The sequence below is a fragment of the Trachypithecus francoisi genome, unplaced genomic scaffold (genome assembly GCF_009764315.1).
Source record: "Trachypithecus francoisi isolate TF-2019V2 unplaced genomic scaffold, Tfra_2.0 Lachesis_group21, whole genome shotgun sequence".
NCBI lineage: Eukaryota > Metazoa > Chordata > Mammalia > Primates > Cercopithecidae > Trachypithecus > Trachypithecus francoisi.
In genome coordinates, this window is record NW_022681467.1 from 41,137,684 (window position 1) to 41,155,807 (window position 18,124).

General features: G+C 44.9%; 1 protein-coding gene across 1 annotated transcript; it reads left to right on the top strand.

Annotated features, from left to right (window-relative positions):
- Positions 1–287: 287 nt before the first annotated feature.
- WFDC2 (WAP four-disulfide core domain 2) lies at positions 288–12,567 on the top strand. Its single transcript, XM_033186551.1, has 4 exons — positions 288–423; positions 955–1,098; positions 10,651–10,803; positions 12,405–12,567. Exons 1-3 carry the CDS (start codon positions 348–350, stop codon positions 10,800–10,802), a joined length of 372 nt encoding a protein of 123 aa, XP_033042442.1. The 5' UTR covers positions 288–347; the 3' UTR covers position 10,803; positions 12,405–12,567.
- Positions 12,568–18,124: the final 5,557 nt, after the last annotated feature.

The window sequence follows — 18,124 nt, forward strand, 5'->3', positions numbered from 1 at the left end:
GACTCCGTCTAAAAAAAAAAAAAAGAAACCCAGGAGCCCTGAGCCTTGGCCCTCAGGCCCCAGGAGGGAGGTCAGGAGGGAGGAGTGGACAAGGGTCCAGCCGCAGCTGGTCATGTCCTGGAAGCTGCTTTAAGTTCCTGGTTCCCACCGGGGCCAAGAGTGATACCTGATCCTGAGGGATTGTGAAATGACCTCAGGTGGCAGCCCGCCCGCGGTGCCTGCAAAGCCCTCCACCCTGCCCTTCCCCGCTCAGCTCCACCCCTACCCCACGCCCCCTCCCGCGCGCGCGGATAAATCCCTGCACCTGAGCAGCGGCTCACACCTGCACCCCGCCCCGGCATAGCACCATGCCTGCCTGTCGCCTAGGGTCGCTAGCCGCCGCCCTCCTTGGCCTGCTGCTGTTCGGCTTTACCCTAGTCCCAGGTGAGTGGGGCGGGGAGAGGCCCAGCGCCCAGAGGGGCCGAGCCACGAGCTCCAGGATGGAGCCAGGCGGAGGCGTAGCCTCTGGAGGCTGGGGAAGTGGGAATTCCTGGGGCGGAAGTAGCGGGGACCCTTGGAGCCTAGGGTGTGGGGTCCAATGTGCTGGAGGTGGAGAGACCACTGATGGCTGAAATTTGGGAGGGTTCTGTGCTGAACGCAGACACTCCGTGGCTGCAGTGGGCTGGGGGTGGGGGCTGCTCTGCCTCGACCTCGGAAGCTCCTAGACACTCAGCTGTGCGGGGTCCCCTAGGGCTGAGATCCGAGGGCGCCGACGCCGAGGGTTAGGAAGCTCTGGTACTCCCAGGGGCTAGGGACTGCTCCTGGTCTGGAAGTGGGAGTCTCTGGGGGCAGTAAGGGGACTCCTAGGGCCAGAGACTGAGAATTCCTTGGAGTTAAGGTTTGGAGCAGGAGGTGGGCATCCTCTGGGGCTGGCGCTACGCCCCACCCTCCACTGTCACGGGCCTGCCCTTCCAGGCACAGGAGCACAGAAGACGGGCGTGTGCCCCGAGCTCCAGGCTGACCAGAACTGCACGCAGGAGTGTGTCTCGGACAGCGAATGCGCGGACAACCTCAAGTGCTGCAGCGCGGGCTGCGCCACCTTCTGCTCTCTGCCCAATGGTAACCCCACCGCGGCCTAGCGGGGATGAGGCGGGGCCGCGCTGGGCTGGGAGGAGGCGGGAGGGCCTGCGTTCCGGGAACAGGGGCGCCCCCGGACCCGGGGACCCCTGGGAAAGTCAAGACGGATGAAACCAGATCCGCCAGTGCTCTCCCTCGCACGGTCCCGGGGGAGACAAAGGCGTCGTTGAAGCGCAGCCAAGGGGGGTCCCCACCCCTAGCTGGATTCGAGTCTCTGGTGCATGACGGGCTTCCGGGCACGCACAGCCGGGACATTGTTCCCTACGGCCTGTGGACCCGGGGCCGCAGTTTCCTTCTAGTACCGGCCGGAGCCTGCCCTGCGGGAAAGCCGGGAGCCTGGGGCACTCACCTCTCCTCTTGGAGTCCCTCCCTGGGGGCCTCCCCCAGCTCTGGGGGAAAGACTGGGAGGGCCTAGCCTGGCAAGATTTTCCCCAATTCCTCTGTCCAGGCGGAAAGGAACTTTACAGATTTAGGAAAGTGTTCCGCTCATCTTAAAGATGTGGAAGGGAGCATCCGCGAGAAAAAAATGTTCTTGCCCAAGGTCACACGGCCATCCCATGGCTACAGGAGTCATAGTGAGGGTTCAGCTTTTGCCTTTCGGGCCAACTGGCTGAGTGATTCGAAGAAAGCGAGGAATCCTCCCCGACACTGTATCGCCGTTTGTTGTCTTTCAGTCAATCGCTTCCACTCTAAGGATTGAGTGAGCTCGAGCTGGGGCCTCCTTCAAAGGTGCTTGCTGGAGCTGCAGTGTCTCCACCAGGCTGATCAGAGCAGGGGGTGGCTTAGACAACATGGAATCTCAGCTTCTCCTTCTCCAGAGGGAACTGCTGAGTATTAGAGGCAGGGATAGGACCTGGAGAGAACCAAGGTACTGTAATGATGTTCTTTCCCAGAATACAGCCCCCGTGACTTTTCCTCTTTGTTATTTCCCTGAAGATGTCAGCACAGGCTGGGAAGGTTTGTAATATGGTGACTCCAGACACCGACCAGCAGGGAAGTGGTAAGTGGAGGGGGGCTGGCAGCCCACCAAGGGCAGCTTCAAGGTCAGGAGTCCCCTCCTCTGGGCCAGGGAGAGGAGGACCAGAAGGAGAGAGGAAGATTTGGAGAGAAAGCAGGCAGCAGGCAGATGAGAGAGGTGGAGGAGCAAAGGAGGGAGTCTTTGCTGTTTGATGGATGAAGAATTTGTTCCCTTATCTCAGATGGACAGACTGAGGCAGGAAGAGGGACAAGGTCAGATGGCCTCCTGTGCCAGGGAGGAAGCTTGGAGGTTTGAATCCTAGTTCTGCCATTTTCTTTTTTTTTTTTTTTTGAGGCAGAGTCTCGCTCTGTCGCCCGGACTGGAGTGCAGTGGCCAGATCTCAGCTCACTGCAAGCTCCGCCTCCCGGGTTTACGCCATTCTCCTGCCTCAGCCTCCCGAGTAGCTGGGACTACAGGCGCCCGCCACCTCGCCCGGCTAGTTTTTGTATTTTTAGTAGAGACGGGGTTTCACCGTGTTAGCCAGATGGTCTCGATCTCCTGACCTCGTGATCCGCCCGTCTCGGCCTCCCAAAGTGCTGGGATTACAGGCTTGAGCCACCGCGCCCGGCCATTCTGCCATTTTCTAGTTGTGTGATCCTGAGCATGTTGTTTTACCTCTCTGAGCCTCTGCTCTAAAATGGGAATAATTCCAAATTCTATAGGATTGTCATGAGGACTAAATGAAATAATGCATGTAAAGTGTCTATTAGTGGGAAGATACTCCATATACAGTGGCTTGTTTTGATCATAAATGGTTCCCTATTTATTCCCAGGACAGCCCAATATCGAAGGCTCCTACTCCTTTCAAGAGAATGAATTTCTTTGTATTAGGAAGTCAAGACTGTCGGCAAATTTTTTAAATTTTTTTTTTTTTTTTTTGTATTATACTTTAAGTTCTGGGGTACATGTGCAGAACGTGCAGGTTTGTTACCTAGGTATACATGTGCCATGGTGATTTGCTGCACCCATCAACCCGTCATCTACATTAGGTATTTCTCCTAATGCTATCCCTCCCCTAACCCCCAACCTCCCTGACAGGCCCTGGTGTGTGATGTTCCCTCCCTGTGTCCATGTGTTCTCATTGTTCAACTCCCACTTATGAGAACATGCAGTGTTTGGTTTTCTGTTCTTGTGTTAGTTTGCTGAGAATGATGGTTTCCAGCTTCATCCATGTCTCTGCAAAGAATGTGAACTCATCATTTGTTATGGCTGCATAGTATTCCATGGTGTATACGTGCCACATTTTCTTTATCCAGTCTATCATTGATGGGCATTTGGGTTGGTTCCAAGTCTTTGCTATTGTGAACAGTGTTGCAATAAACATACATGTGCACGTGTCTTTATTGTCGAATGATTTATAATCCTTTGGGTATATAGCCAGTAATGGGATTGCTGGGTCAAATGTTATTTCTTGCCCTAGATCCTTAAGAGTCATCACACTCTCTTCCACAATGGTTGAACTAATTTACACTCCCACCAACAGTGTAAAAGTGTTCCTATTTCTCCACATCCTCTCCAGCATCTGTTGTTTCCTGACTTTTTAAGGATCTCCATTCTAACTGGTGTGAGATAGTATCTCATTGTTGTTTAGATTTGCATTTCTCTAATGACCAGTGATGATGAGCTTTTTTCATTTGTTGGCTGCATAAATGTCTTATTTTGAGAAGTGTCTGTTCATATCCTTCTCCCACATTTTGATGGGGTCTTTTCTTGTAAATTTGTTTGAGTTTCTTGTAGATTCTGTATATTAACCCTTTGTCAGATGGATAGATTGCAAAAATTTTCTCCCAATCTATAGGCTGCCTGTTCAATCTGATGCTATTTTTTTTTTGGCTGTGCAGAAGCTCTTTAGTTTAATTAGATCCCATTTGTCAGTTTTGGCTTTTGTTGCCTTTGCTTTTGGTGTTTTAGTCATGAAGTCTTTGCCCATGCCTATGTCCTGAATGGTATTGCCTAGGTTTTCTTCTAGGGTTTTAATGATTTTAGGTCTTATATTTAAGTCTTTAATCCATCTTGAGTTGATTTTTGTATAAGGTGTAAGGAAGGGGTCCGGTTTAAGTTTTCTGCATATGGCTAGCCAGTTTTCCCAACACCATTTATTAAATAGGGAATCTTTTCCCCATTGCTTGTTTTTTGTCAGGTTTGTCAAAGATCAGATGGTTGTAGATGTGTAGTGTTATTTCTGAGGCCTCTGTTCTGTTCCATTGGTCTATATATCTGTTTTGGTACCAGTATCATGCTCTTTCAGTTACTGCAGCCTCGTAGTATAGTTTGAAGTCAGTTAGCATGATGCCTCCAGCTTTGTTCTTTTTGTTTAGGATTGTCTTGGCTATGTGGGCTTTTATTTGGTTCCATATGAAATTTAAAGTCGTTTTTTCTAATTCTGTGAAGAAAGTCAGTGGTAGCTTGATGGGGATAGCATTTAATCTATAAATTACTTTGGGCAGTATAGCCATTTTCATGATATTGATTCTTCTTATCCATGAGTGTGGATTGTTTTTCCATTTGTATCCTCTCTTATTTCACTGAGCAGTGGTTTGTAGTTCTCCTTGAAGAAGTCCTTCACCTCCCTTGTAAGTTGTATTCCTAGGTATTTTATTCTCTTTGTAGCAATTGCGAATGGGAATTCACTCATGATTTGGCTCTGTTTGTCTATTACTGGTGTATAGGAATGCTTGTGATTTTTGCACATTGATTTTGTATCCTGAGACTTGACTGAAGTTGCTTATCAGCTTAAGGAGATTTTGGGGTGAGATAATAGGATTTTCTAAATATACAATCATTTCATCTGCAAACGGACAATTTGACTTCCTTTTTTCCTAATTGAATACCCTTTATTTCTTTCTCTTGACTGATTGCCCTGGCCAGAATTTCCAATACTATGTTGAATAGGAGTGGTGAGAGAGAGCATCCCTGTCTTGCGTCAGTTTTCAAAGGGAATGCTTCCAGCTTTTGCCCGTTTGGTATGATGCTGGCTGTGGGTTTGTCATAAATAGCTCTTATTATTTTGAGATGCATTCCATCAACACCTAGTTTATTGAGTGTTTTAGCTTGAAGTCTTGCATCTCAGGGATGAAGCCAACTTGATCGTGGTGGATAAGCTTTTTGATATGCTGCTGGATTCAGTTTGCTAGTATTTTATTGAGGATTTTCGCATTGATGTTCATCAGGGATATTGACCTGAATTTTTGTTTTTGTTTTTGTTGTGTCTTTGCCAGGTTTTGGTATCAGGATGATGCTGGCCTCATAAAATGAGTTGGGGAGGAGTCCCACTTTTTCTGTTGTTTGGAATAGTTTCAGAAGGAATGGTACCAGCAACTCCTCTGTGTACCTCTGGTAGAATTCGGCTGTGAATCCATCTGGTCCCGGACTTTTTTTGGTTGGTAGGCTATTAATTACTGCCTCAATTTTGGAACTTGTTATTGGTCGATTTAGGGATTCGACTTCTTCCTGGTTTAGACTTGGGAGAGTGTATGTGTCCAGGAATGTATCCATTTCTTCTAGGTTTTCTAGTTTATTTGTGCAGAGATGTTTATAGTGTTCTCTGATGGTAGATTGTATTTCTGTGGGATCAGTGGTGATATCCTCTTTGTCATTTTTTTATTGTGTCTCTTTGATTCTTTTCTTTTTTCTTCTTTATTAATCTGGCCAGTAGTCTATTTTGTTGATGTTTTTCAAGAAACCAGCTTGTGGATTCATTGATTTTTTTTTTTTTTGAAGGGTTTTTCATGTCTCTATCTCCTTCAATTCTGCTCTGATCTTAGTTATTTCTTGTCTTCTGCTAGCTTTTGAATTTGTTTGTTCTTGCTTCTCTAGTTCTTTTCATTGTGATGTCAGGGTGTCGATTTTGGATCTTTCCTGCTTTCCCTTGTGGGCATTTAGTGCTATAAATTTCCTTCTAAGCACTGCTTTAGCTGTGTCTCAGAGATTCTGGTATGTTGTGTCTTTGTTCTCATTGGTTTCAAAGAATTTATTTATTTCTGCCTTAAGTTTGTTATTTACCTAGTAATCATTCAGGAGCAGGTTGTTCAGTTTCCATGTAGTTGTGCAGTTTTGAGTGAGTTTCTTAATCCTGAGTTCTAATTTGATGGCACTGTGGTCTGAGAGACTGTTTGTTATGATTTCCGTTCTTTTGCATTTGCTGAGGAGTGCTTTACTTCCAATTATGTGGTCAGTTGTAGAATAAGTGCGATGTGGTGCTGAGGAGAATGTATATTCTGTTGATTTGGTGTGGAGAGTTCTGCAGATGTCTATTAGGTCCACTTGGTCCAGAGCTGAGTTCAAGTCCTGGATATCTTTGTTAATTTTCTGTCTCATTAATCTGTCTAGTATTGACAGTGGGGGTTAAAGTTTTCCACTATTATTGTGTGGGAGTCTAAGTCTCTTTGCAGGTCTCTAAGAACTTGCTTTATGAATCAGAATGCTCCTGTATTGGGTGCATATATATTTAGGATAGTTAGCTCTTCTTGTTGCATTGATCCCTTTACCATTGTGTAATGCCCTTCTTTGTCTCCTTTGATCTTTGTTGGTTTAAATTCTGTTTTATCAGAGAATGGGATTGCAACCGCTGCTTTTTTTTTTTTTTTTTTGCTGTCCATTTGCTTGGTTAATATTACTGCATCCCTTTATTTTTAGCCTATGTGTCTTTGCACGTGAGATGGTCTCCTGAATACAGCACACTGATGGGTCTTGACTCTTTATCCAATTTGCCAGTCTTTGTCTTTTAATTGGGGCATTTAGCCTGTTTACATTTAAGGTTAATATTGTTATATGTGAATTTGATCCTGTTGTTATGATGCTAACTGGTTATTTTGTCCGTTAGTTGATGCAGTTTCTTCATAGCTTCGATGGTCTTTACAATTGGGTATGTTTTTGCACTTGCTGATACCAGTTGTTCCTTTCCATGTTTAGTGCTCCCTTCAGGAGGCCTTGTAAGGCAGGCCTTTTGGTAACAAAATCTCTCAGCATTTGTTTGTCTATATAGGATTTTATTTCTCCTTCACTTATGAAGCTTACTTTGGCTGGATATGAAATTCTGGGTTGAAAATTCTTTCCTTTAAGAATATTGAATATTGGCCTCCACTCTCTTCTGCCTTGTAGGGTTTCTGTAGAGAGATCTGCTGTTAGTCTGATGGGCTTCCCATAGCTGGTAATCCGACCTTTCTCTCTGGGTGCCCTTAACATTTTTTTCTTCATTTCAACCTTGGGGAATCTGATGATTATGTGTCTTGGGGTTGTTCTTCTCAAGGAGTATCATTGTGGTGTTCTCTGTATTTCCTGAATTTGAATGTTGACCTGTCTTGCTAGGTTGGGGAAGTTCTCCTGGATAATATCCTGAACAGTGTTTTCCAACTCGGTTCCATTGTCCCCGTCACTTTCAAGTACACCAATCAAACATAGGTTTGGTCTTTTCACATAGTCCCATATTTCTTGGAGGCTTTGTTCATTCCTTTTCATTATTTTTTCTCTAATCTTGTCTTCATGCTTTATTTCATTAAGTTAATCTTCAATCTCTGATATTCTTCTTCCGCGTGATCAATTCAGCTATTGATACTTGTGTAGGCTTCATGAAGTTCTCGTGCTGTGTTTTTCAGCTCCATCAGGTCATTTATGTTCTTCTCTAAACTGTTTACTGTAGTTAGCAATTCCTCTAACCTTTTTCCAAGGTTCTTAGCTTTCTTGCATTGGGGTTAGAACATGCTCCTTTAGCTTGGAGGAATTTGTTATTACCCACCTTCTGAAGCCTGCTTCTGTCAATTCGTGAAACTCATTCTCCATCCAGTTTTGTTCCCTTACTGGCGAGGAGTTGTGATCCTTTGGAGGAGAAGAGGTGTTCTGTGCTTGGAATTTTCAGCCTTTTTGTGCTGGTTTCTCCCCATCTTCATGGATTTATCTACCTTTGGTCTTTGATGGTGATGACCTTTGGATGGGATTTCTGAGTGGACGTCGTTTTTGTTGATGTTGATGCTATTCCTTTCTGTTTGTTAGTTTTCCTTCTAACAGGCCCCTCAGCTGCAGGTCTGTTGGAGTTTGCTGGAGGTCCACTCCAGACCCTCTTTGCCTGGCTATCAGCAGCGGAGGCTGCAGAACAGCAAAGATTGTTGCCTGTTCCTTCCTCTGGAAGCTTTGTCCCAGAGGGGCACCTGCCAGATGCCATCTGGAGCTCTCCTGTATGAGGTGTCAGTCAGCCCCTGCTGGAAGGTGTCTCCCAGTCAGGAGACACAGAAGTCAGGGACTCACTTGAGGAGGCAGTCTGACCCTTAGCAGAGCTCGAACACTATGCTGGGAGATCATCTGCTCTCTTCAGAACTGGCAGGCAGGCTGAAGTCATGCCCACAGCTGCCCCTTCCCCCAGGTGCTCTGTCCCAGGGAGATGGGAGTTTTATCTATAAGCCCCTGACTAGGGCTGCTGCCTTTTTTTCAGAGATGCCCTGCCCAGAGAGGAGGAATCTAGAGAGGCAGTCTGGCTACAGCGGCTTTGCCAAGCTGCACTGGGCTCTGCCCAGTTTGAATTTCCTGGTGGCTTTGTTTATTCTGTGAGGGGAAAACCCCCTACTCAAGCCTCAGTAATGGTGGACGCTCCACCCCCAACCAAACTCGAGAATCCCAGGTTGACTTCAGATTGCTGTGCTGGCAGCGAGAATTTCAAGCCAGTGGATCTTAGCTTGCTGTGCTCTGTCGGGGTGGGATCCACTGAACTAGACCACTTGGCTCTCTGGCTTCAGCCCCCTTTCCGGGAGAGTGAATGGTTCTGTCTCACTGGCATTCCAGGCGCCACTGGAGTATGAAAAAAAAAAAAAAAAATCCTGCAGCTAGCTCAGTGTCTGCCCAAATGGCCGCCCAGTTTTGTGCTTGAAACCCAGGGCCCTGGTGGTGTAGGCACCCGAGGGAATCTCTTGGTCTGTGGGTTGCAAAGACTGTGGGAAAAGCATAGTATGTGCTCCAGAGTGCATGGTTCCTCATGGCACAGTGCCTCACAGCTTCCCTTGGCTAGGGGAGGGAGTTTCCTGACCCCTTGGGTTTCCCAGGTGAGATGACACCCTACCCTGCCTCTGCTTGCCCTCTATGGGCTGCACCCGTTGTCTAACCAGTCCCAATGAGATGAGCCATGTACCTCAGTTGAAAATGCAGAAATCACCTGCTTCCTGCATTGATCTCACTGGGAGCTGCAGACTAGATATCCGGCCATCTTGAAAGCTGAACCTAAATCTCTTTTTTTTTTTTTTTTAAGATGGAATGTCGCTCTGTTGCCCAGACTGGAGTGCAGTGGCATGATCTTGGTTCACTACAACCTCCATCCTCCTGGGTGCAAGCGATTCTTCTGCCTCAGCCTTCCAAGTAGCTGGGATTACAGGTGCATGCCACCATGCCCAGCTAATTTTTTTGTATTTTTAGTAGAGGGGGGATCTTGAAGTCCTGATTTCCAACGATCCACCCGCCTCAGCTTCCCAAAGTGTGGGATTACAGGCGTGAGCCACCACACCCGGTGATCTGTCGGCCACTTTCATTGTCCTCTACAGCTAATCACCCAATTCTGTGCCTGTGTTTTACAACAAAAACCTGCACGTTTATAGCAGCTTTATTTATAATTGCCGAAAGTTGGAAGCAACCAAGACGTCCCTCAGTTGACGAATGGATTTGCCTGGGCCTGGCTCCCCTCTATCCAAACAGGAAGTGGAGTGTGATTGTGTGTGTGTGTGTGTATGTGTGTGTTAGTGGAAGGATGTGTGGTTTCTCTCTGCATGGATGAATGAGTGTATTTGGAGGGTCACAGTGCTGAGAGACTGTAACTGGGATTAGGTTTACGGGTATGAGTGAAGATTATAAGTGTGTAACCCCTCACATGTGTACTGGACTTTATACTTTAAGTGGCAGCATAGTGCTTAACAATGGCAGCAGCGGTTAACATATACTCTGAAGCTAGATTTCTTGGGGTTCAAATTCTGCCTCAATTCTGTGTGACCTTAGGCAAATTACTTAACTTCTCAGTGCCTTAGTTTCCTCACTTGTAACACGAGGAAATATTAATGATCCCTCCCCCTCTTTTAGGATTATTGTGAGAATTAGAAGAGTTAATACATGTTAGGGGCTTAACATAATACCTGGCATGTAGTAAGAGCTAATTAAGTGTTTACTGTTATAATTTCTCATTGTAACTACAGAGTAGTTTGATATTTCAGGGAGAAATAATATGTTTGTTTCCACTGCTTTCACAACCCTGTGTTGTAATTAGCACTGGTTCCGCTGACACCTAAAGACACAGAGGCTCTGGGAGATTTCTGGCTCTAGGCCATAAAGTCCCACAAAGACAGAGTTGGGACTCAAGCTGAGATCCTGTGATTCCACTGGGGAGCAGGAGGAGGGATTTGCAGGTGATCTTTCTGGGCCTCCTGAGAGCAGCTTGGGTGCCCAAGATGGACTCAGGCAGGCAGCTCTGCTGTATGTGAAGCCAAGTGAGGGGCAGTGGGGGGAGCATGCTGCAGGTACAACTTACCCTTACTCCTTTTTCTACCCAGATAAGGAGGGTTCCTGCCCCCAGGTGAACAGTAACTTCCCCCAGCTCGGCCTCTGTCGGGACCAGTGCCAGGTGGACAGCCAGTGTCCTGGCCGGATGAAATGCTGCCACAATGGCTGTGGGAAAGTGTCCTGTGTCACTCCCAATTTCTGAGGTAGGTGAATGGGAGAGAGAAAGCACATCGATGGCCGGGTGTTGTGGGAAACAGGAGAAAACGTCATCTAGGCAGAGGTGAAGGGAGGTTAGTTGCAGAGACAGTTGGGAAAGGTGTACTAGAGGAGTGACCCTCAGCCTGTTCTAAAAGAAGAGTGAAAGGTAGGCAGTCTGATGAGCTGCAGTGGGGAGGCTGTCTCAGGTGGAGGGAACAGAATAAGCAAGAGCTTGGCCAGGTATGGTGGCTCACGCCTGTAATCCCAGCACTTTGGGAGGCTGAGGTGGGCGGATCACCTGAGATCGGGAGTTCAAGACCAGCTTGACCAACATGGATAAACCCCATCTCTACTAAAAATATCCCCCCAAAAAACCAAAAAACCAAAAAAACAAACCAAAAAACCTTTATGGGCTTGGTGGTGGGTGCCTGTAATCCCAGCTACTCAGGAGGCTGAGGCAGGAGAATCGCTTGAACCTGGGAGACAGAGGTTGTGGTGAGCCGAGATGTCACCATTGCACTCCAGCCTGGGCAACAAGAGCGAAACTCCGTCTCAAATTTAAAAAAAAAAAAAAAAAGCAAGAGCTTGGTGGTACCCTTGGGCTGAAATCTTGTGTTTGTCATGTGCTACTTTTAACAATTTCTCAGCAAAGAAATCTGAAGATAACTGATAGAATTCAATAGTGTACAGGTGAGCAACTGAAGCCCAGAGAGGGAGTGTGCTGTTGGTGCCCGAGAGGGAACTATGGTTTCTCTAAACTAAGCTATGGTCTCCCTGAAGCCAGAGCTCTCAGATGCCAACTGCATGGATAGGCTTTGCAGTCAAGAAGACCCAGGTTCAAATGTTAGCTCTGACACTTACCTAGCCTTTCATCTCCCTGAGTCACAGTTATCTTGCTTATAAAATGCAGCTAAAGGGCTGAGCGCGGTGGCTCAAGCCTGTAATCCCAGCACTTTGGGAGGCCGAGACGGGCGGATCACGAGGTCAGGAGATCGAGTCCATCCTGGCTAACACGGTGAAACCCCGTCTCTACTAAAAAATACAAAAAACTAGCCGGGCGATGTGGCGGGTGCCTGTAGTCCCAGCTACATGGGAGGCTGAGGCAGGAGAATGGCGTGAACCCAGGAGGCGGAGCTTGCAGTGAGCTGAGATCCGGCCACTGCACTCCAGCCTGGGCGGCAGAGCAAGACTCCGTCTCAAAAAAATAAATAAATAAATAAATAAATAAAAATAAAATGCAGCTAAATAAGATCTAATGGATCAGATAATCCCATTTAAACCTAAGGAATGAAGGCATGGCAGAACTTCCTAATAGCAGAGGGATTCTTAGGGAAAGAAATGGCCATGGTCCCTCAGGAAGGCCACAGTGGACATCCGGGACCACAGTATACCCAGGTGCCTGCTAGGGATGGTCTGAAGGAGAAGAGTATGTCTAGAATCTGTAGAAAATGCAAGCAGAGCCCCCCCCAGAAGGTGAGGCTTTGCTGCATGGGTTTGTGGGATGGGGTGGGGTCAAGGAGCTGGTTTAGGATTTAAGCTGCAGGTACTCTTGCCTAATCTAATGGATATTGTTGTTGATGGTGTTGTTATCATTTTCTTCCTCCAGCTCCAGTCACCACCAGGCTGAGCAGTGGGGAGAGAAACTTTCTGCCTGGCCCTGCATCTGGTTCCAGCCCACCTGCCCTTCCCTTTTTCTGGCCTCTGTATTCCCTCCTGGGCTGACCACAGCTTCTCCCTTTTCCAACCAATAAAGTAACCACTTTCAGCACGTTCTGTCTCTGTCTCCCCTGAGTTGGGCTAAGGTGGGTGGGCAAGTGTTAAGGGTGTGACCAGATCATCCAGGCATGAAGTCCAGAGAAGGATCGTCTGGTAGGTGTTAGCACTCTCCTGGTGGATCCTTGCACCAACCCTGTGAATCTGGTCATTATTCCTCCAGGGGGATGGATGAGAAAACAGCGGCTCAGATGGGTGGTGGGATGCTTCCAAAGCCACTCAGATTCATTGCTGGGAGTGCTGATAATAGCAGCAGCATGTACCAGGTGCCAGACATGGTGCTGGGAGGTTTGCTTATGAGATCCTCTGGCTCCTCAAAACAGTCCCCAGAGTGGTTAACAACATACCCCTGTCATAGACCTGGACTCCATGAGGTTACTTGCCAGTGGCCACACAGAAAGATGGCAAAGCCAGGATCCTCTCTTGTTGATACTTTAAAGTTTTATTTTATATAAGTAATATAGTCATATGCATCAAAACTCAAAAGATTAGAAAAAGATATACAATGAAAAGTGTCTTTCACCCTTTACCTCCACCTGCCTCCACCTTCCACCCCAGCCACCAAGTTGTTTTCTATGGAGACAACAATTGTTCTCAGTTTCTTGTGTTTCTTTTCAGATGTGTATCCCCAACTCTCAATCCTTTCTCTCTCCCTTCTCTGTTTCTTCCTCTTTTCCTTTCTATTCCCCCTCTATGCCTCACTCTATTCTTTCTCTCTCCTCTATTCCTTCTTCTCCATCCTCTCTCCATGCCCCCTCTCTTAATGCCTGTCTATGTACATTCCTCTCTGTATCCCCTTCTCTCCTCACTCCCTATCTCTATCATCTCTTTCCATCTGCTAGAGTAGGTAGACATGAGCAGGACAAGAGAGGGCTCCCCGTCACACACCCAGGAATGCTGGGTGACTATCAGGTGATGGTCGGGTAGTGGTTAAACTGTCTCTCTAACATGATCATTGGGCTGGGCACAGTGGCTCACGCCTGTAATCCCAGCACTTTGGGAGGCGGAGGCGGGTGGATCACCTGAGATCAGGAGTTTGAGACCAGCCTGGCCAACATGGCCAAACCCCATCTCTACTAAAAATACAAAAATCAGCCAGGCATGGTGGCATGCACCTGTAATCCCAGCTACTCTGGAGGCTGAGGCAAGAGAACTGCCTTAACCCGGGAGGTGGAGTGAGCTCAGATCACACCACTGCACTCCAGCCTGGATGACAGAGACTCCATCTTTTTTCTTTAAAAAAAAAACTACAAATAAAAGTTTTCTTGGCTCTGAAAAACAAAGATCAGCAACATTTTAAGTAAAAAGTAATAAAAAGGGTTATTTTAGTCTTCTATTAGTTCAGTCTATACAGTTAACACCTGTTCTGCTTGATATTCATGAACATTTCAGCTCTCCATGAGAGTCCTGAAAGTTCTTCCTCGATTCTAATGTCACAGTCTCCAAAGTTATCAGAAACCTGCATTCAACAGCACCTGTCAAATCTTATAGCTGATTATAAGCCACCTTTTGAAGAGAATCAAAACAAGACAATAATTGTCTGGGTGACAAAAAGTCTTAGAACAGCCACTACTAAGGCCACAATTGACTAAGAATTTTGGTTACTTCTGTGGCATACAACAATTTTACACAAGTTATAATTATTAATTATATACACTAAGCCATATCAGAATTACAGGACTTTCCAATAATTTTGGAACACATACTAATAACATATTTATACAAATACAGCCCAAAGAAAGCTAAACACCATTTCATATTTGACAATGCTTCCTGTATGATTTTTATACCAAATAAGCCAAATATGTCATTTTTGGACTTTAGGGGACCTAATAGCTATAAGATTAATTAGGTCAGAAAAATACATAATTTATAATTTGGTTTTGGAAAGTTTGTTACTATCAAAGGTTTAAAACACTTGATATTATAAAAGAATTGTAGGCCATCCTAAGTCATCTAGCCAAAATAACTCAAAAATTTTAAAAAGGCAAAAAACTTTATTCATGGAAAATCTTGTTCAAAAGAGAAAGCCAAATTTCACCTTTGCATTAGTATACTATTAATATCAAACCCAATTCTTAGTAGAACCTTAGACAAATCTCTTCATTTTTAATGTTTGACCCTAAGGTAAGATTCTCATAAATCTTATGACCCTTTATAAATTTTTGTTAAAGAGCAGATCAGTGCTCCAAGAAAACCCTTTTGTGCTTTTATTCCAATGTTCAGTTTACAAAAAAACTGAATATTATCACTTTAGCCAATATGTTCACACACACAATTTCTTTTATAAGATTAATCTTTCACAAACCTATCACAACTTGCTCAAACCTTCAGCTTTATCCTATCTTACTTAAAACCTTTAACCTTTTAAACGAGTGTAGCCGAAAAACTCCCACATCTCCATGCCTTCTTATAATCTTTTACTGAAAACACATTTCATTTTCCTAACACACCTTGCATGTAAAACGTTTCTTTAGTAGTCTCAATTACATGTTACACTGTTAACTCTTAGCAACTTTTATTTTTGCTGAAAAACCCGATAAGTGAGTGATTTTTAATTATGTAGCAGGTGTGGAGCCTAAGATACAAGACAAAGATGCAGATAAGGTCTCTTTCCAGCATAGTGAGGGGGCATCCCCAACTCCACATGTCCACAGGCCTTACCTAGAGTCTAATAGCTCAAAGAATAGCTCTTCTTTGACTTTTTAAAAGTCAAAGAAGCAGGTCATGATCTTAAAGCGTTAGCAAACCTAATATCTGACCTAATTTAGACTAAATGTCTTTATTTTACCAATAATTTTTTAAACTGTCCTTATCTTCCAAAGCTTACTAAAGTCACGTGAACTAAAAGGCATTAGTTTTTATTTTCCTGACAAAATATTTGATTTAAGCACTTATTTTTAAGCCAATTAATCAGAGCTCCTTCATATATAAATGTCACACACACAACACATATAAACATACAGACAGAAGAAGATCCAGTAGTTGTAAGATTTTTCATTGGGCAGTTTTTAAGTTTCTTAATTGGATTACTGGCTTCAGGGTGGGGTCCTCTGAGGAAAAGGGCTAGGAAAACATGCCATTTCTAGGGCCTAATAAGCAGATACAGATGAAAAGCAAAACAGATCCCCAAAAATTCAGGGTCATATTTTTATGCCAGATCCTGGATTTCCAAAAAAGAAACACTACAGAACAAGACAATGAATGATCTTACTGTGAGTTTCATTGCAAGACAACCCAGAGTCAATCAGCCCATTCTGTGATCAGCCTATCCCCCATGGAAGCCTTATCTCAGTGGTGGGGTGGGGGGTGGGGACGTTTCCATACCTTCCAGGTGGCTGAGAGCATGCCTCTCTGATCCAAACGTGCAGAGAGCCAAGTATCCCCCCAAAACTGCCACTGGTCATGCCCAAAAGTATATTTGCTACCTAGTTATTACACACGAAAGCTCGCTCATAATGCGAAGTAATTTCTGATACTCTAAAAAGTAAAAAACATCAGATAATGCAATGCAAAACAGAACAGAGCCTTAGCTTTTGAGAGAGATCTGCTTTCAATTCCTGGGGTTTAATGAGGAAAACAGATGTTTTCTCTAAAACGGGGTCTGTGGCGCCTCCTCTGTTTTTCTCAAGGAGTCCAAGGCTGTTAGAAATTGTCTTAGGTCCTCTCATGTGTGCATGAAGAGTGGCAAGTATTGGGTGAAAACCCCACCCACGATATTCAACATAAGTTCTTTTCTACTTCCCTAAGCATCTGCTGGTCTGAGAAATAAAGGGAAAGAGTACAAAAGAGAGAAATTTTAAAGCTGGATGTCCAGGGGAGACATCACATGTTGGCAGATCTCCCTGAGCTGTAAAACTCGCAAGTTTTTATTAGCGATTTTCAAAAGGGGAGGGAGTGTATGAATAGGGTGTGGGGTCACAGAGATCACATGCTTCACAAGGTAATAAAATATCACAAAGCAAATGGAGGCAGGGTGAGATTAAAATTGCTAATGAAGTTTCAGGCATGCATTGTCATTGATGACATCTTATCAGGAGACAGGGTTTGAGAGCAGACAACCAGTCTGACCAAAATTTATTAGGCAGGAATTTCCTCGTCCTAATAAACCTGGGAGCGCTACAGGAGACCAGGGCTTATTTCATCCCTTCGCCTTTGACAGTAAAAGACAGCTGCCCCCAAAGTGGTCATTTCAGAGGCCTACCCTCAGGGCCCATTCTTTCTCAGGGATGTTCCTTGCTGAGAAAAAGAATACAGCAATATTTCTCCTATTTGCTTTTGAAAGAAGATAAATATGGCTCTGTTCCACCCGGCTCACCGGCAGTCAGACTTTAAGGTTATCTCCCTTATTCCCTGAACATTGCTGTTATCCTGTTCTTTTTTCAAGGTGCCCAGATTTCATACTGTTCAAGCACACATGCTCTACAGACAATTTGTGCAGTTAACACAATCATCACAGGGTCCTGAGGCGACATACATCCTCCTCAGCTTACGAAGATGACGGGATTAAGAGATTAAAGACAGGCATAGGAAATCACAAGGGTATTGATTGCAGAAGTGATAGGTGTCCATGAAATCTTAATTTATGTTCAGAGATTGCAGTAAAGAGAGGCATAAGAAATTATAAAAGTATTAATTTGGGGAACTAATAAATGTCCATGAAATCTTCACAATTTATGTTCTTCTGCCATGGCTTCAGCCAGTCCCTCCATTCGGGGTCCCTGACTTCCCACAACAGCAAGAAGACAAAACAGAGAAAAAAACAATTCAGTCGACTGAGAAAAAAAAAATACCTTTTCTCCCCCTTGTCTTGTTTTCCCTTTGTAAAAAAAAAAAAAAAAAATACTTTTTTCTTCAGAAAAATAAGATCCAAGAAGAGAAAAAAGCATAAAGGCCTTTTAAATATACATATAGCTTGGATATCTGCTTTTAATCAAGCTAACTTTTAACAAAATCTCCTATTACCAGACTCTAGCTGGGACAAACAGCCAATATTTGTGGTCTTTAAACTTTACCAAAGGCAATCTCCCAGGTGAAACCAAAAAGCCTTAACTAAGGTTATGACTTAACCACAGGTGTACGAAGTATTTTCAAACAGGTGGTAAGCGGTTTTTACAAGATTTAGAATCTACAAAGGTAGCTTAGAGAAGGGAAAATTCAAAAAGGGAAGCCAGATGTTGTTCAAGGAGGGGCAGAGAGTCAACAAACGGCAAAGGTCACACAGATATCAAACCAGAAAGGACTAGCTCCCTGAGCTGGGAATTGAATCCTGAATCTGGATGGCCATTGTGAAAAGACAAATCCTTAGCTACTAAGCTTCAGCATTGGGCAGTTTCCATTTCTTTTCTTAGAAGGACCCTAGAGACAGCCAATTTTGAGCTCGCAAAGGCTTTTAACTGCTCAAGACAATTTTTAGGGCTATGATGTGAACCTCAAAATTCCTGTCCTCTGGATGGTGGAGACTAAGAGGGTGTACCACCATATGGTTACAAGGTCAAGCTCCCAAGGACATAAAAGAGGACAAGGGGAAACTTTATCCAGTTTTTTGTTTGT

What these genes read in the sequence shown, in the direction of transcription:
- WFDC2 (XM_033186551.1), top strand. Translation starts at nt 348, where the DNA reads ATGCCTGCCTGTCGCCTAGGGTCGCTAGCCGCCGCCCTCCTTGGCCTG. An exon ending in CGGCTTTACCCTAGTCCCAG is followed by an intron (nt 424 to 954) that starts GTGAGTGGGGCG and finishes CTGCCCTTCCAG; the next exon opens with GCACAGGAGCACAGAAGACG. An exon ending in CTTCTGCTCTCTGCCCAATG is followed by an intron (nt 1,099 to 10,650) that starts GTAACCCCACCG and finishes TTTTCTACCCAG; the next exon opens with ATAAGGAGGGTTCCTGCCCC.